The sequence below is a fragment of the Pristiophorus japonicus genome, chromosome 12, assembly GCF_044704955.1.
Source record: "Pristiophorus japonicus isolate sPriJap1 chromosome 12, sPriJap1.hap1, whole genome shotgun sequence".
In the NCBI taxonomy this organism is placed as follows: Eukaryota; Metazoa; Chordata; class Chondrichthyes; family Pristiophoridae; genus Pristiophorus; species Pristiophorus japonicus.
The window spans coordinates 38,477,705-38,497,342 of record NC_091988.1 but is presented as its reverse complement, the minus strand read 5'-3'; the positions used below and the strand labels follow the sequence as shown (position 1 = coordinate 38,497,342).

Genomic DNA, 19,638 nt, shown 5'->3' with positions numbered 1-19,638 from the left:
GACGCAACATGGATTCATGAAGTGGAAATCATGTTTAACTAATTTACTGGAATTCTTTGAGGATATAACGAGCATGGTGGATAGAGGTGTACCGATGGATGTGGTGTATTTAGATTTCAAAAAGGCATTCGATAAGGTGCCACACAAAAGGTTACTGCAGAAGATAAAGGTACGCGGAGTCAGAGGAAATGTATTAGCATGGATCGAGAATTGGCTGGCGAACAGAAAGCAGAGAGTCGGGATAAATGGGTTCTTTTCGGGTTGGAAATCGGTGGTTAATGGTGTGCTACAGGAATCGGTGCTGGGACCACAACTGTTTACAATATACATAGATGACCTGGAAGAGGGGACAGAGTGTAGTGTAACAAAATTTGCAGATGACACAAAGATTAGTGGGAAAGCGGGTTGTGTAGAGGACACAGAGAGGCTGCAAAGAGATTTAGATAGGTTAAGCGAATGGGCTAAGGTTTGGCAGATGGAATACAATGTCGGAAAATGTGAGGTCATCCACCTTGGAAAAAAAAAACAGTAAAAGGGAATATTATTTGAATGGGGAGAAATTACAACATGCTGCGGTGCAGAGGGACCTGGGGGTCCTTGTGCATGAATCCCAAAAAGTTAGTTTGCAGGTGCAGCAGGTAATCAGGAAGGCGAATGGAATGTTGGCCTTCATTGCGAGAGGGATAGAGTACAAAAGCAGGGAGGTCCTGCTGCAACTGTACAGGGTATTGGTGAGGCCGCACCTGGAGTACTGCGCGCAGTTTTGGTCACCTTACTTAAGGAAGGATATACTAGCTTTGGAGGGGGTAGAGAGACGATTCACTAGGCTGATTCCGGAGATGAGGGGGTTACCTTATGATGATAGTTTGAGTAGACTGGGTCTTTACTCGTTGGAGTTCAGAAGGATGATGGGTGATCTTATAGAAACATTTAAAATAATGAAAGGGATGGACAAGATAGAGGCAGAGAGGTTGTTTCCACTGGTCGGGGAGACTAGAACTAAGGGGCACAGCTTCAAAATACGGGGGAGCCAATTTAAAACCGAGTTCAGAAGGAATTTCTTCTCCCAGAGGGTTGTGAATCTGTGGAATTCTCTGCCCAAGGAAGCAGTTGAAGCTAGCTCATTGAATGTATTCAAATCACAGATAGATTTTTAACCAATAAGGGAATTAAGGGTTATGGGGAGCGGGCGGGTAAGTTGAGCTGAGTCCACAGCCAGATCAGCCATGATCTTGTTGAATGGCGGAGCAGGCTCGAGGGGCTAGATGGCCTACTCCTGTTCCTAATTCTTATGTTCTTATGAAGCTGCAACACAGGACTACATGCATGCTAAGCAGCAGAAGCAGCTTGCTATAGTCAGGGCTAAGTGTTCCCACAATCAACGGAACAGATCAAAGCTCTGCAGTCCTGCCGCCTCCAGTCGTGAATGGTGGTGGACAATTAAATAACTAATGGGAGGAGGAGGCTCCATGAATATTCCCATCCTCAATGATGGCGGAGCCCAGCACGCAAGTGCAAAAGTCAAGGCTTAAATGTTTGCAACCATTTTCAGCCAGAAGTGCCAAGTGGATGATCCATATCGGCCTCCCCCGAGGTCCCCACCATCACAGAAGCCAGTCTTCAGCCAATTCGATTCATTCCATGTGATAAAGCAACGGCTGATCGCACTAGATGCAGCAGAGGCAATGGACCCTGACAACATCCCGGCTGAAGACTTGTGCTCCTGAACTAGCCGCGCCTCTCGCCAAACTGTTACAGTACAACTACAAAACTGGCATCTACCCAACAATGTGGAAAACTGCCCAGGTATGTCCTGTCCACAAAATGCAGGACAAATCCAATCCAGCCAATTACCACCCAATCAGTCTACTCTTAATCATCAGTAGTGATGGAAGGTGTCATCGACAGTATTATTAAGTGGCACTTACGAACCAATAACCTGCACACCAATGCCCAGTTTGGGTTTCGCCAGGACCACTTGGCTCCAGACCTCATTACAGACCTCAGACCTTGGTCCAAACATGGACAAAAGAGCTGAATTTCAGAGGTGAGGTGAGAGTGACTGCCCTTGACAATAAGGCAGCATTTGACTGAATGTAACATCAAGGAGCCTTAGTGAAATTGAAGCCAATGGGAATCACGGGGAGTACTCTTCATTGGGTAGAGTCATACCTAACACAAAGGAAGATGGTTGCAGTGGTTAGAGGTCAACCATCCCAGCCCCAGGTCATTGCTGCAGAAGTTCCTCAGGGCAGTGTCCTCAGCCCAACTACCTTCAGCTGCTTCATCAATGACCTTCACTCCATCATGGGAATGTTTGCTGATGATTTCAGAGTGTTCAGTTCCATTCGTAACTCCTCAGAAAATGAAGTTCATGCCTGCATGTAGCAAGACCTGGACGACATTCAGGCAGGGCTAAAAAGTGGCAAGTCACTATTGACCAGAAACATAACTGAACCAGCCACATAAATACTGTGGCAACAAGAGCGGGTTGGTTAGAGGCTGGGTATTCTGCAGCGAATGTCTTATCTCCTGACTGCCCAAAGCCTTTCCACCATCTGCAAGGCACAAGTCAGGAGTGTGATGGAATACTCTCCACTTGCCTGGATGAGTGCAGCTCCAACAACACTCAAGAAGCTAGACAGCATCCAGGACAAAGCAGCCGCTTGATTGGCACCCCATCCACCACCTTCAACAATGACTCCCTTCACCACCGGTGCACCGTGGCTGCAGTGTGTACCATCTACAAGATGCACTGTAGCAACTCACCACAGCTTCTTTGGCAGCACCTCCCAAACCTGCATCCTCTACCACATAGAAGCACAAGGACAGCAGGTGCATGGGAACACCACCAGCTCCAAGTTTCCCTCCAAGTTACACACTATCCTGACTTGGAAATATATCGCAGTTCCTTCATCGCTGCTGGGTCAAAATCCTGGAGCTCCCTCCGTAACAGCATGGTGGGCGTAACTTCACCACAAGGACTGCAGATGTTCAAGACGGCGGCTCACCACTACCTTCTCAAGGGCAATTAGGGATGGACAATACATGTTGGCCTTGCCAGTGACACTCTCAGCCTGGAACAAATTATTTTTTTTTTAAATCACCCATTGGGCGCTTTTGGCCTAAAATGATTACAAATGCTGCAGTTTTATCTCTTGCTGGGCTCCACCATGATAGAGGATGGGTATGTTCATGTAGCCTCCTCCTCTTATTAGTTGCCTGGCTATCGACCGCATATTCTTGACTGACTGTGGTAGGGGTACAGAGCTTTGCACTGATCCATTGATGACGGGATGACTTAGCCCGCTGCTTTTGGTAGCTTCACCAGCTTAGTGCCTCATTAAGAATTTTAAAATTAATTCTCAGGATGTCACGGCCAGCATTTATTGCCCACCACTGGTTGCCCTGAGCAGGCAGTGTTGGGCTTTTCCTCAAATCACTGTGTAGCCACTGCAGTGGTCAGTTAATAATCAACCACATTTATACACTGGGTAAGGACAGCAGGTTTCCTTTCTCAAAGGACATGAATGAACCAGTTAGGGTTTTACAACAATCCATCAGCTGATATCAGCATTTTTTTTTATTTTCAGATTTTTAAAAACTGAATTCAAATTCTTTATCTGCATGGTGGGATTTGAACAGACGCTCCCTGGAATAAGTCCAGACCTCGGAATTACAAATCCATTACACGATTACACCCTCAGATAATCACCCTGAGATTAATTAAGCGACTATTTGTTCTTAGCGCACATCTGAGTCTTGCATAAGCATGTACTTCCTGTTTAGTAAGCCTTCTTGCTATTTCTGTAATGCTTGTTTGTCAACCAAATTATATCCCTTTATCTATATTTACCCAATCTACAACTCCAAGGTAGGTGGGCACTGTGTTCCAGGCGACTGCACACTATTGTGATCCAATCCACCACTCCAGCCACCAAGGTAAGGAAAAACTATGTTCCCAGCCAGAACCAGGTGCTCGGTTTTTCTTCATGTATACGTGGGATTTCCCATACCAGTTGGTGTTCGGTCCATTATTTAAACAGAAAATAGCACTTCAACAAGCATTTAAATAAGGCAAGCTTTTCCAGTTCACTGGAGAAGTCCTTTGCCTTTTAAAGCCTTCCAAGGTGGAAAGCTTATCCAGTTCACCCCTCTCGCCCCTGCCCCTTAATCCCCCCTTTTACATACAACAGCCGTCGGCAAAATTAATAATTTGAGCCCAAGGTATCAGTTGAGATTATTTCAATATAGGTTTCTCGACAAACTACCTCAAAGGATTTTCTTTCACAGTTTCCTGTTATTTGAGATTAGCTGATTAAAAATTTACAAGGTAAAAAGCCATTTTAGGAGGAAATAATGCCTTTCATTACGACTTCAGAAAACTCATGATTAGTCTCATTTTAAAAGACTAATCTTATACTTTATAAATTTCTTCTCCAGCAGATCTCTCGTCAACATGCTTGCCATCAAGCTGTAGGACTGGCTGGCAGAGGATATGACTTAAGCAAAAGGAGCTAGACAAAGTGGAAAGTGTAGCACTGAGTTTAGTTAGCCACTGACAAAATTAACAAACATTAATAGGAGCAAGTGTAGACCAGTTTGGCCTTTGAGCCTGCTCCACCATTCAATATCATGGCTGATCTACCTTAACCTTCCAGCACTATCCTCATATCCCTCGATTCCCTTAGAAACCAAAAATCAAGCAATCTCTGTCATGAATATACTCAATGACTCAGCATCCATAGTCCTCTAGGGTAGAGAATTCTAAAGATTCACAACCCTTTGAGTGAAGAAATTTCTCATTTCAGACTTAAATGGCCAACTCCTTATTCTGAGACTGTGACCCTTCGTTCAGGGAAAACATCCTCCCAGCAGCTACCCTGTCAAGCCTCTTAAGAAATTTTAATGTTTAAATAAGATCGCCCCTCATTCTTCTAAATCTAGAGAATATAGGCCTAGTCCACTCAATCACTTGTCATAGGACAATCCCCTCATCCCAGGAAATCAGTCTAGTGAACCTTTCTGTGACTTGTGTACAAGGACACCCAGACCCCTCTGAATACCAACATTACGCAGTTTATCACCATTTAAAAAATATTCTGCTTTTCTATTGTCCTACCGAAGTAGATATCATGGCCCCAAGTTTCCACACGCTACAAAACGGGCGCCCCTCCGAGCTGGGCGCCCGCTTTTCGCGCCGAAAAAAACCCGCGTGATTCTGGAGCGCCCTGCAGCTCCATGGCAGCTTGGCGCGGCGCCCAGGGGGGCGGAGCCTACCACTCGTGCCGATTTTGTAAGTGGGAGGGGGCGGGTACCATTTAAATTAGTTTTTTTTCCTGCCGGCAACCCTGCGCGTGCGCGTTGGAGCGTTCGCGCACGTGCAGTGTGAAGGAAACATTGGCACCCGGCCATTTTTGTAGTTCTTTGTAGCTGTTTAATTTTTGAACATTTTTTAATAAAAGCACATTGCCATCAGCACATCAGCTCTGAGGCTTCTTGCAGCAGTGAGAAGGCTGCAGGAAGCCTCAGAAGTTGAGGCAGCCATTTCCCGACGGCCTCCCCCCCTTGTGAGGCTTCCTGCAGCCTTCTCACTGCCTCCTCCCCCCCCCCCCGCCGTCGGGAACAGCTGCCTCAACTTGTGAGGCTTCCTGCAGCATTCTCCCTGGCTGAAGCACTTTCACACAGGTAGGAAGATGGTTTATTTAATCTTTTCTTTGCTTATAAATGTTTATTCAGGTTGGATTTATTTGTATAATATTTGTATAAGTATAAATAAGGATTGATTGTAGAATTTAATGACTTCCCTTCCCCCCCCCACCTCGTTCTGGACGCCTAATTTGTAACCTGCGCCTGATTTTTTAATGTGTAGACAAGGTTTTTTCAGTTCTACAAAAATCTTCACTTGCTCCATTCTAAGTTAGTTTGGAGTACGTTTTCACTGTGGAAACTTTGAAATCAGGCGTCAGTGGCCAGACACGCCCCCTTTTGAAGAAAAAATTCTGTTCCAAAGTGAAACTGTTCTAACTGACTAGAACTGCAGAAAAAAAAATGTGGAGAATTGCGATTTCTAAGATAGTCCATTCTCCACCAGTTGCTCCTAAACATCAGGCGCAAATCATGTGGAAACTTAGGGCCTATATTTCTCCACATTGGATTCCATCTGCCATGTTCTTGCCCACTCACTTAACCTGTCTATATTCCTTTTCACAAAGCTTACTTTCTCACCAGGTTTGACAACAAAACTAGGATACATTCCACATGGTCCCTCATCTTAAGTCAATGATACAGATTGTAAATAGCCGAGGCCTAAGCACTGATCCTTGCGGAACCCCACTAGTTAAAGCCTGCCAATCCGAAAATGGCCCTTTATTCCTACTCTCTGTTTTCTGTTAACCAATCCTCAATCCATGCTAATTTATTACTCCCAATCCCATGAGCCCTAATTTTGTGTAATAACCTCTTGAAAATCCAAATACACTAAATCCAATGGTGCCCCTTGTCTACCCTGCTAGTTATAACATCAAACAACTCGAACAAATTTGTCAAACACAATTTTCCCTTTCATAAATCCGTGTTGAAGGAAGTAAATTGATGGGATAGGCACCTCTGTAACACAAAATCTGTGATCCCGTAGTTATAAATTTTGTACTGCTGTGTTAGCTTCCAGATAGCCTTCAAAACACTGGAACTGAATTTCCGGCCCCTACAGATCGTACGAATCAGAACGAAAAGGGCCTCCGCGGGTGGAGAGTGTTGGGCTATTTGCCAAACTTCTGCTCAGCGAATGCCCTTGAAATTCTAATGCCTGGTTAAAGCAGTTTTTACCAGCGCAAGAGTTTAAAAAAAAATAGAAAAATAAAATGTTATCACTCATTTATACATTAAAAACCCTGTCCAATGTTAAGTTTATTTTTTTAGCCTCCTAAAAATCATATAGGCCCAGAATTTGCGGTCGGAGGCTTCCCACGGACAGATGCCTCCGGTCGCCAAAATTTCGACAAAAGTACCCGGTGGTCCCGAAGATTCAGAGACTTGCGGTCCTGGGCCTCTACACGAAGGCCAGTGTAGAGGCACACGTATTCCAGGAGCGTATGGGTTTTGTACGCATCATTGGGATCACGTGGGCCGGCCCAACCTATCAGAGTAGGGGGATCCCCATTCACTCATGTGAGTTCCGTATATACGGAACCACCATAAGTATGAATGGGAATATCCCCAAAAATACAAACACTGAAAATATCTATTAAAAAAAAATCACAGATTTCAAATTAACAAAAATGGAATTTAATTAATTATTTAAAACAAAAAATTGAATTTTTTGAAAAATAAATGTACATATTTTAAAGGGTCTAAAATTAAAGTTACCGTACAGGCTTTTAAATGTTTAAATTATTTTTTAAATTGTATTTTTCTGTACTTTAAAGGTCTTATGCAGATAAATTTTAAGTACATTCGCTGGGCAGGAGTTGGGCAAATAGTCCAACTCTCCAGCTGCGGAGGTCCTTTAGTTTCAGACGCGGTGGATCTGTCAAGAGAAAGATGGCAAGTTCTGGGTTTAGGAACATGCGCTTCACAGACCTAAACCTGGAACTTGCAGGGACCCCACGGACGCATGTGCGAATTCAAGCCCAAGAATTAGATTTTTGTTTAATATATTTAATTAAATGGCATTTTAATTCATTTTAATTATGTAATTAAAAAAAAAATTATTTCATGTGTTCCCCATTCATACTTATGGGAGTTCCGTGCAAACGGAAACCCCAAGTATGAATGGGGATTCTATTCGTTTATTGGTTTGGCCAGCCCATGTGATCCCAGGGGTGCTTGCGAATTGCATGCGCCCCTGGGATACGTGGGTCTCGACTGCAGGTACCCGCAGAGGCCCAGGAGCGCGAATCTACGAATGTCCCGGACCACCAGGTAAATTCGTAGATTTTTTGCAGGTCGGAGGCATCCGCTCGCAGGAAGCCTCCGACCGCATTTTCTATCTATTAACTGTAGAAAATGATTCAAAGTGCTCTAACTGCATTTAGTTGCTAGCTGGAGCAGTGACAGACTGCAGGGGGCCGGTGTTTACGGGGAGGGAGCGGGAGAGCGTGTCGAGACCAGGGACGTAGAGATCCTGCTGAATTTAATGGCAGGGCCTCATTATAAATGTTTTCTTTCGTTTCCCGCGTGGCAGCCGGCCAAATTGACGGTAGATGCTGAGAGGATGTTTCCCCTTGTGGGGAATCTAGAACTAGGGGCCACAGTTTCAGAATGAGGGGTCACCCATTTAAGTCGGAGATGAGGAATTTCTTCTCTCTGAGAGTCGTAAATCTTTGGAATTCTCTACCCCTGAGAGCGGTGGAGGCTGAGTCGTTGAATATATTCAAGGCTGAGATAGACAGATTCTTGAACTAGGGGGGAGTCAAGGGTTATGGGGAACAGGCAGGAAAGTAGAGTTGAGATCAGATCAGCCATGATCTTGTTGACTGGCGGAGCAGGCTCAAGAGGCCATATGGCCTACTCCTGCTCCTATTTCTTATGTTATGTTCAAATAAACTTTGATAAGAGTTCACTCAGTTGTATTCCCCATTAGCTCCTTCACATAAGAATTAAGAGCAGGAGGAGGCCATACAGCCTTTCGAGTCTGCTCTGCCATTCAATAAGATCATGGCTGATCTTCGATCTCAACTCCACTTTACTGCCTGATTTCCAGATCCCTTGATTCCCCGAGAGTCCAAAAATCTATCTATCTCAGCCTTGAATATACTCAACAACTCAGCATTCATGCCCTTTGGGGCAGAGAATTCTAGTCATAACCCTCTGAAAGAAGAAATTCATCCTCATCTCATTCTTAAATGGCCGATCCCTTATTCTGACACTATGACCCCTAGTTCTAGGCTCTCCAGCCAGAGGAAGCAACCTCTCAGCAACTACCCAGTCAATCCCCCTCACTATCTTATATGTTTCAATAAGATGATCCCTCATTCTTCTAAACGCCAGAGAGTACAGGCCTAATCTATTCAATCTCTCAAAGGACAATCCTCTCATCCCAGGAATCAATCTAGTGAATCTTTGTTGCACCGCCTCCAAGGCAAGTATATCCTTCCTCAGGGACAGAGACCACCTTACTCAAGTAAATGGCAAAATAATGTAATATTTACATGATTAGAAACACAGTTTCAAAATTTTGCAAACATTTTTGCAGTCCTAAAGATTACAATCAGATATAAAGCTATTAAAATTGTCAAACTTCACTTAAAGTGAAGAGAAAGCACTTTATAGCAGTTGCAAATATAGCATGCTTCAGAAAATGATGTTTTTTTCCCAACTTCCTATTTTGGCTTCTGCTAATTTCATACTACTAAAATAAACATACTAACACAATGCAAAATTTTAAAAAAATCAGTTTTTATCAAATGCTTTTTGTTTTGATTACCTTAAGCTCCTGCAGCTGATCTGGTTCATAAAGTTTAGGAGATAAAGCCTGCGCAAGGAATGCATCAAGTTCATGGCGACGCAGGATCCTCACCCCTGGCCACTGCAACAAGTAGCTGTAAGGGGTATATAAACACACGCTTTCAGTTCATTTTCAAATCAGATCAGGCTATTTAAAAACAATGACATTCCATCCATAAGTAGATGAATAAATGCTCATTATGTCTTTTTTTAAAATAAGGTTTTCTTGGGTCAACATTTTGACAGTTTAAACAAAAATATACATACACCTCCAACCATATCCCAACTAACTGCTCATGATATAATGACATCTAAATGTGTATGTAGTTTTTCAGATGTCAGTGCACAAAAAGTGAAGCCAATAGTTTTTCAGTTCAAGGGGCATCTGATGATGTTGAAGTGATTGAGGAATATGTTGAGAAGACTAGTTGATGTGATTTGGATAAAATGAAAAAGGCTTGTGGGCCAAATTACTTACTCCTAAATATTCTTGTGACCAGTAGTATTTGGTACAACACTTAGCAAGTACTTTCACTGTATTTCTGTCTAAAAATTAACTAAGACACCAGAATGAATCAAGAGTACTGTAAAGAAAATCAAAACAAAAAAATGCAATGGGAACATAACGTTACAGACTAAACAGCACAAGCATTTTAACAGGGTGCAAAATCTTCCAAAAATTATTTTTATGCTGATTAAAATATGCAATTTATAGGGACAAAATTATAGAGAAATTTCAAAGCACGATGTTTGGCCAATTGTGCCTATTCCAGCTCTACAATGGAGATTTTGAATATGATCCCACTTCCCTGCTCTTTCAGCCATGATCGTATTGAATGGCGGAGCAAGTTCGAAGGGCCTACTCCTGCTCCTATTTCTTATGTTGTTATGGTTCCCCATAACCTTCATTATTTTCCCAAGTACTAATTTAATTCTCACTTAAATGCTGACTTCACTTTTTTTTTAAAAAAGTGTTAATGTATTCCATATTGTAATAGCTATTTGCAGGAAAATAGTTCTTAACTCCCCCTTTCAGCTTCTAATCTTGAGTTTTTGTTCCCTTAAGACTGATTCACCAACCAGTAATAAAGGCCCCAAGTTTCCACATGATTTGCTCCTGATTTTTAGGAGCAACTGGTGTAGAACGGAGTATCTTAGATATTGGAATTCTTGTCATTTAGTTTGCTCCAGTTCTAGTCAGTTAGAACAGTTTCACTTTGGAACAGAATTTTATTTTCAAAAAGGGGGCGTGTCCGGCCACTTACGCCTGTTTTCAAAGTTTCGTCAGTGAAAACTTACTCCAAACTAACTTAGAATGGAGTAAGTGAAGATTTTTGTACACTCGAAAAAACCTTGTCTACACTTTAGAAAATCAGGCGTAGGTTACAAATCAGGCGTAGGGAATGGGGGGGGGGGGGGGTTTAAAGGGAAGTTTACAAACATTAAACACTTCAGTTTTACAAATAAAGAGCCATCATCAATAATAAATGATAAATACATCAATAAATCAACCAATAAATCAATCAAAAAAAATTACTAAGAAATATATTTTTTTAAATCAATAAATAAAACATTTTCTACTTACCGACTGCAGCACCGGGAGCTCTCCAACAGCGTGCTGGGATGCCCCCCCCTACCCCCAGTGTGTCTCTGTCAGTGTCTCTATCTCTCTGTCTGTCTGTGTGTCATTCTCTGTCAGTGTCTGTGTTTCTGACAGCGAGGGGAGGGGGGTAGAAGGAGAGAGGGGGGGAGCGGAGAGAGGGATGGGGGAGCAGGGGGAGGGATGGGGGAGCAGGGGGAGGGATGGGGGAGCAGGGGAGAAAGGAGATGGGGTGGGGGGAGAAAGGAGATGGGGTGGGGGGAGAAAGGAGATGGGGTGGGGGGAGAAAGGAGATGGGGTGGGGGGAGAAAGGAGATGGGGTGGGGGGAGAAAGGAGATGGGGTGGGGGGAGAAAGGAGATGGGGTGGGGGGAGAAAGGAGATGGGGTGGGGGGAGAAAGGAGATGGGGTGGGGGGAGAAAGGAGATGGGGTGGGGGGAGAAAGGAGATGGGGTGGGGGGAGAAAGGAGATGGGGTGGGGGGAGAAAGGAGATGGGGTGGGGGGAGAAAGGAGATGGGGTGGGGGGAGAAAGGAGATGGGGTGGGGGGAGAAAGGAGATGGGGTGGGGGGAGAAAGGAGATGGGGTGGGGGAGAAAGGAGATGGGGTGGGGGGAGAAAGGAGATGGGGTGGGGGGAGAAAGGAGATGGGGTGGGGGGAGAAAGGAGATGGGGTGGGGGGAGAAAGGAGATGGGGTGGGGGGAGAAAGGAGATGGGGTGGGGGGAGAAAGGAGATGGGGTGGGGGGAGAAAGGAGATGGGGTGGGGGGAGAAAGGAGATGGGGTGGGGGGAGAAAGGAGATGGGGTGGGGGGAGAAAGGAGATGGGGTGGGGGGAGAAAGGAGATGGGGTGGGGGGAGAAAGGAGATGGGGTGGGGGGAGAAAGGAGATGGGGTGGGGGGGAGAAAGAAGATGGGGTGGGGGGAGAAAGAAGATGGGGTGGGGGGAGAAAGAAGATGGGGTGGGGGGAGAAAGGAGATGGGGTGGGGGGAGAAAGGAGATGGGGTGGGGGGAGAAAGGAGATGGGGTGGGGGGAGAAAGGAGATGGGGTGGGGGGAGAAAGGAGATGGGGTGGGGGGGAGAAAGGAGATGGGGTGGGGGGAGAAAGGAGATGGGGTGGGGGGAGAAAGGAGATGGGGGGGGGGGAGAAAGGAGATGGGGGGGGGAGGAAAGGAGATGGGGGGGGGAGGAAAGGAGATGGGGGGGGGGGAAGGATATCTGGGGGGGGAAAGGATATGTGGGGGGGGGAAGGATATGTGGGGGGGGGGAAGGATATGTGGGGGGGGGGAAGGATATGTGGTGGGGGGGGAAGGATATGTGGTGGGGGGGAAGGATATGTGGGGGGGCGGAAGGATATGTGGGGGGGCGGAAGGATATGTGGGGGTGGGGGAAGGATATGTGGGGGGGGGGGAAGGATATGTTGGGGGGGGGGGGGGGGAAGAAAGGGGAAGGAGAAGGGGGAGGGAGGCTGAACGGGCCGGGCCAGAGACTTCGGGCAGGGCCCGTCCCCAGCACCAGATTCACAGGTAGGTGGCGTTGGGTCGGGTCGGGGGTGGGGGGGGAGCGGGAGGTCGTTCGGTTCGGTTCATAGAAACATAGAAAGTAGGTGCAGGAGTAGGCCATTCGGCCCTTCTAGCCTGCACTGCCATTCAATGAGTTCATGGCTGAACATTCAACTTCAGTGCCCCATTCCTGCTTTCTCACCATACCCCTTGATCCCCCTAGTAGTAAGGACCTCATCTAACTCCTTTTTGAATATATTTAGTGAATTGGCCTCAACAACTTTCTGTGGTAGAGAATTCCACAGGTTCACCACTCTCTGGGTGAAGAAGTTCCTCCGTATCTCGGTCCTAAATGGCTTACCCCTTTATCCTTAGACTGTGACCTCTGGTTCTGGACTTCCCCAACATTGGGAACATTCTTCCTGCATCTAACCTGTCTAACCCCATCAGAATTTTAAATGTTTCTATGAGGTCCCCTCTCATTCTTCTGAACTCCAGTGAATACAAGCCCAGTTGATCCAGTCTTTCTTGATAGGTCAGTCCCGCCATCCCGGGAATCAGTCTGGTGAACCTTCGCTGCGCTCCCTCAATAGCAAGAATGTCCTTCCTCAGGTTAGGAGACCAAAACTGTACACAATACTCCAGGTGTGGCCTCACCAATGCCCTGTACAACTGTAGCAACACCTCCCTGCCCCTGTACTCAAATCCCCTCGCTATGAAGGCCAACATGCCATTTGCTTTCTTAACCGCCTGCTGCACTTGCATGCCAACCTTCAATGACTGATGTACCATGACACCCAGGTCTCTTTGCACCTCTGTCACCATTCAGATAATCTGTCACCATTCAGATAATAGTCTGTCTCTCTGTTTTTACCACCAAAGTGGATAACCTCACATTTATCCACATTATACTTCATCTGCCATGCATTTGCCCACTCACCTAACCTATCCAAGTCGCTCTGCAGCCTCACAGCATCCTCCTCGCAGCTCACACTGCCACCCAACTTAGTGTCATCCGCAAATTTGGAGATACTACATTTAATCCCCTCATCTAAATCATTAATGTACAGTGTAAACAGCTGGGGCCCCAGCACAGAACCTTGCGGTACCCCACTAGTCACTGCCTGCCATTCTGAAAAGTACCCATTCAGGAGGGAGGTCAGGTCGGGGGGAAGCGGGGGTCGGGACTGGGGGGCGGGGAGCATGAGTCGGGTCGGGTCCGGAGGCAGGGGGGAGCAGGAGTCGGGTCCAGTCCGGGGGCAGGGCAGGGGGGGGGGGGGGGAGCGGGAGTTGGGTCGGGTCCGGGGGCGGGGGGAGCGGGAGTCGGGTCAGTGTCGGCTCCGGTCCGGTCTGGAGGCTGGAAGCGGGAGTTGCGTCGGGTCGGGAGGAAGCAGGAGCTGGCCGAGGGAGGAGTCTTATGCACGCAGCCCCAGTGAGGCTATTCGGCCAGGGCTAGGGGCTGCGTGCTTCGGGCCCCTCCCACACAGTTTCGGTCGCCTGGAGCTACTGCACTTGCGCGCCCACTGTAGTGCGCATGTGCAGCGGTCCCGGCACTGTTTTCAGCGTAGGGACCTGGCTCCGCCCCCTACAGCTCGTGCTGCGCTGCGCCGAGGGCCAGAAGACCTGCAGGGAGGTGGAGAATCTGGAGGTTTTCTTTAGGTGCACTTTGTGGCGCGAAAAACGGGCGTCCAGGTCGGGACTGCGCCGTTCTAGGCGCGGCTCGAAACTTGGGCCCATTATGACTAATCTCCAGTTTTTAAACTGGGATCTCAAATGTTTTCATAATTTAATAGGTAAGAAAATGAAAAAGATAACCACGTACGATGTTTCCCCCCCAAGAATATATCGTGCAAAGGGCAATGTGTTTGTGTATTGCAAAGAATTAGACTCCACACTTCATTGTGTTCTGTAATTTTTTTTAAACAAAATACTGAACACAAAACAAATTTTCAAAGATTAAGAACAAACAGTTATACAGAATCCTATCAATTCAATTATATTTCAGAAATGCATATTGCGTGGATAAAGGGGAACCAGTGGATGTTGTGTATTTGGACTTCCAAAAGGCATTTTGACAAGGTGCCACATAAAAAGTTATTGCACAAGATAAAAGTTCTCTGGGTCGGGGTTGGGGGTAATGTATTAGCATGGATAGAGGATTGGCTAACTAACAGAGAGTCGGGATAAATGGTTCATTCTCTGGTTGGCAACCAGTAACTAGTGGGGTGCTGCAGGGATCAGTGCTGGGACCTCAACTATTTACAATCTATATTAACGACTTGGAGGAAGGGACTGAGTGTAGTAGCTAAGTTTGCTGACGATACAAAGATGGGAGGAAAAGCAATGTGTGAGGAGGACACAAAAAACCTGCAAAAGGACACAGACAGGTTAAGTGAGTGGGCAAAAATTTGGCAGATGGAATATAATGTTGGAAAGTGTGAGGTCATGCACTTTGGCAGAAAAAAAAAATCCAAGAGCAAGTTATTATTTAAATGGAGAAAGTGCAAAGTGCTGCAGAAGAGCAGGACCTGGAAGTACTTGTGCATGAAACATAAAAGGTTAGTATGCAGGTACAGCAAGTGATCAACAAGGCCAATGGAATCTTGGCCTTTATTGTAAAGGGGATGGAGTATAAAAGCAGGGAAGTCTCGCTACAGTTATATAGGGTATTGGTGAGGCCACGCCTGGAATACTGCGTGCAGTTTTGGTTCCCATATTTACAAAAGGATATATTGCTTTGGAGGCAGTTCAGAGAAGGTTCACTAGGTTGATTCCGGAGATGAGGGGGTTGACTTATGAGGAAAGGTTGAGTAGGCTGGGCCTATACTCAATGAAATTCAGAAGAATGAGAGGTGATTTTATCGAAACATATAAGATTATGAGGGGTCTTGACAAGGTGGATGCAGAGAGAATGTTTCCACTGATAGGAGAGACTAGAACTAGAGGGCATGATCTTAGAATAAGGGGTCGCCCATTTAAAACTGAGATGAGGAGAAATTTCTTCTCTGATGGTTGTAAATCTGTGTAATTCGCTGCCTCAAAGAGCTGTGGAAGCTGGGACATTGAATAAATTTAAGACATAAATAGACAGTTTCTTAAACAATAAAGGGTTATGGGAAGTGGGCAGGGAAGTGGAGCTGAGTCCATGATCAGATCAGCCATGATCTTATTAAATGGCGGAGCAGGCTCGAGGGGCCGTATGGCCTACTCCTGTTTCTATTTCTTATGTTCTTATATTCAAATTTTACTTCTTGGGCACTTAACATTATGCAAAAATGTACCCAATTAAAAAAACCAATCCGTTCTCTTTCACTGTTATTCTGTGCGCTACACTTACCGTAACACACAGCAAAGTACAAGAAGATGCGTTGGGACATTTGAGGGATTAAGCATAGCTGGTGTGTCTGATCTCATGCAGGCAAGAAATGCCCGCATTCTTCTGTTTTTATCCTCCACAGCTTTTCCTAGCCATAACTTCTTTAAGTTGGGGCACGTCCACTCTCTAAAAGCAAGTGCTTCAACCAGTTCTGGAGTCTGGGGTGATTTCCCCTTGTAAGCAGCCCATTCCTTCACTAAAACTGGGGGAACTGAAAAATATAAGAGAGATTGACTGAATTTTCTGCACAATAAATTTTATTAACTTGAGATGTTACTTAATTTCCAAATGACAAGAACTTGCAACATTATTTTTCAGTGCCATTAGAAAAACTGATGCATTTCAAGGTAACAAGCAACTCCCAAGGCACACATGTACACTGCGCACATGTATATTATATCTATCTTGTGTCTGCATGCACTTCCTAGCTGGACCACATGAATTACTGGTATCATTTTGTATCAACTTTTTCCCCTTATAATTTCCTATCTCCACATTAGGGTCCAAGTTTGCTGCGACACTTAGACCGGCGCGACTTTCTGAAACAAAAAGCGCAGCTAAAACTTAATGAGGAATGCTCCCCGTTACTCAGGACGTCTTCAGCCTAAGCGTAGCACACCACATCCAGTGAGGGGGGGGGGGGGTCGGAGCCAGGTCCCGGCGCTGAGAACAGTGCCGGGACCTCTGCACATGGGCACTAGACTGTGCGCGCATGTGCAGTGGCTCCTAGCCCCTGAATCTCTGCAGGCTATGTGGGAGGGGTCCAAAGCACACCTCCCCTAGTCCTGGCCGAATAGGTTCCTGGAGCGGGTGACCGACTATGCGGAGGAGAAGGAGATCTTGAGCTCGGACCTGGAGACGACAATGTCTGTCATCGGAGACAGGAGATCCCGGGAACAGAAAGCCAAACAAGAAATGGAGAAGGAGCTGGCAAAAGTGACCATCAAGAAGGAAGATGTCAAATTCATTATGAACGAGATGGAGATTTCTCAAAGTGCAGCAGAGCGTAGTCTCCGGGAGCAACTGGGAAATGTCATCGAAGCCTTGATTGCTCTCACTGACTGAGGCCATCGAGTGTTCCTTGGGACTGTCTCGGAGATGTTCGGGGGGGCGGGAATAGCAGGAAAGCAAAGAGATTGGGGGTAGGACAGGAGTAGGGCGGGGCGGGGCGGGAACAGGGCGGGGCGGGAACAGGGGCAGGGCTCGTCTGTTTAACGTAGCCCGCTGTTTGGGGACAGGCTTTGCTTGTCCAAGAGCTCTCGTTGTTCCTTGGCGATGAATCCTGAAGATGGACGCAGCCTTCCAAAAGGAAAAGATTGAAAGGACTCAGAATAAAATCCAAGCTCACTGAATCAATAAAAAAGGATTCCCATGGTCCTAGGCGCGTTTTGTTCCTGGGAACAAGATCCTCAGGATACTGAAGTCCAAGGGGCTGGCTCCAGACCTTCCAAAGGATTTGTACCATTTGATCAAGAGGGTACTTCCATCTCCCCCGCCCCCCCCCCCCCTCCTTTCTCCCTCCTCCCCGCATCCTCTTCTCGACCTCCCTTTTCCTCTCCTCCTATCCACCCCCTCTCCTCCTCACTCCCTCTCCTCCTTCCCCCTCTCCTCTCCACTCCCTCTCCTCCTTCCCCCCTCTCCCTATCCACCCCCTCTCCTCCTCCCTCCTCCTCTTTCCGCTCACCCCCCTTTCCACCACTCCCCACCCCTCTTCTTCCGACCTCCTCCTCCTCCCCCCCTTTCCACCCTCTTCCTCTTAACCCCCCTCCTGCTCCTCCTCTCTCCTCCCTCCTCCTCTTCTTCTTCTTCTTCCTCCTCCCCCCCTCCCTCCTCCTCCCCACCCCCCTTTTTCCCTTATCTTTATCTTTTTCTTATCAGTAAGTAACCTTTCGCATCGTTGCCAAATTAAATTAATTTAAGGGTTAAGCCATGGCAGGAGAGCCCAGTCCCATGTGGGAAATCAGGGACAGTGTCCCTGATGACTATGTATGCAGGAAGTGTATCCAGTTGCAGCTCCTGTCAGACCGCATGACGGGGCTGGAGCTGCGCACGGCTTCACACTGGAGCATCCACGATGCTGAGGATGTCGTGAATAGCATATTTAGTGAGTTGGTCACATCACAGGTAAAGGTTACAAAGGCAGATAGGGAATGGGTGACCATCAAGCAGAACAGGAATAGGAAGGCAGTGCAGGAGTCCCCTGCGGTCATCTCCCTCCAAAACAGATTCACCGTTTTGGGTACTGTTGGGGGAGATGGCTCATCAGGGAAAGGCAGCAGCAGCCAAGTTCACGGCACCGTGGGTGGCTCTGCTACACAGGAGGGCAGGAAAAAGAGTGGGAGAGCTGTAGCGGTAGGGGATTCTACTGTAAGGGGAATAGATAGGCATTTCTGCGGTCGCAACCGAGACTCCAGGATGGTATCTTGCCTCCCTGGTGCAAGGGTCAAGGATGTCTCGGAGCGGCTGCAGGGCATTCGGGAGGGGGAGGATGAACAGCCAGTTGTTGTGGTGCATATAGGTACCAACGATATTGGTAAAAAACGGGATGAGGTCCTACAAGCTGAATTTAGGGAGCTAGGAGTTAAATTAAAAAGTAGGACCTCAAAAGGTAGTAATCTCAGGATCGCTGCCAGTGCCACGTGCTAGTCAGAGTAGAAATAGCAGGATAGCTGAGATGAATACGTGGCTTGAGGAGTGGTGCAGGAAGGAGGGATTCAAATTCCTGGGACATTGGAACAAGTTCTGGGGGACGTGGGACCAGTACAAACCAGACGGTCTGCATATGGGCAGGACCGGAACCAATGTCCTAGGGGGAGTGTTTGCTTGTGCTGTTGGGGAGGGGTTAAACTAATATGGTAGGGGGATGGGAACCTATGCAGGGAGACAGGGAAGTAAAATGGGGGCAGAGCAAAAGATAGAAAGAAGAAAAGTAAAAGTGGAGGGCAGAGAAAGCCAAGGCAAAATCAAAAAGGGCCACATTACAGCAAAATTCTAAAGGGACAAAGTATGTTAAAAAGACAAGCCTGAAGGCTCTGTGCCTCAATGCGAGGAGTATTCGGAATAAAGTGGATGAATTAACTGCGCAGGCAGCTATTAACGAATATGATATAATTGGAATTACAGAGACATGGCTCCAGGGTGACCAAGGCTGGGAACTCAACATCCAGGGGTATTCAATATTCAGGAAGGATAGACAGAAAGGAAAAGGAGGTGGGGTAGCGTTGCTGGTTAAAGAGGAAGTTAACGCAATAGTAAGGAAGGACATTAGCTTGGATGATGAGGAATCTGTATGGGTAGAGCTGTGGAATACCCAAAGGCAGAAAAGGCTAGTGGGAGTTGTGTACAGACCACCAAACAGTAATAGAGAGGTCGGGGACAACATCAAACAAGAAATTAGGGATGCGTGCAATAAAGGTACAGCAGTTATCATGGGCGACTTTAATCTACATATAGATTGCGCTAATCAAACTGGTAGCAGTACGGTGGAGGAGGATTTCCTGGAGTGTATTATGGATGGTTTTCTAGACCAATATGTCGAGGAACCAACTAGAGGGCTGGCCATCCTATACTGGGTGATGTGTAATGAGAAAGAACTAATTAGCAATCTTGTTGTGCGAGGCCCCTTGGGGAAGAGTGACCATAATATGGTAGAATTCTTTATTAACTTGGAGAGTGACATAGTTAATTAGAAACTGGGGTCCTGAACTTAAGGAAAG

At 46.6% G+C, this 19,638-nt stretch overlaps 1 protein-coding gene across 1 annotated transcript in view; it reads right to left on the bottom strand.

Annotated features, from left to right (window-relative positions):
* Window positions 1-19,638, bottom strand: part of LOC139277194 (constitutive coactivator of PPAR-gamma-like protein 1 homolog) — a 147,278-nt gene that overhangs the window by 30,622 nt on the left and 97,018 nt on the right. The window contains exons 11-12 of the mRNA XM_070895322.1: window positions 15,884-16,133; window positions 9,428-9,542 (exon numbers count right to left, since the gene is read on the bottom strand). Of these exons, the coding sequence (XP_070751423.1) occupies window positions 9,428-9,542; window positions 15,884-16,133 (365 nt within the window). The remainder of the gene's footprint in view (window positions 1-9,427; window positions 9,543-15,883; window positions 16,134-19,638) is intronic.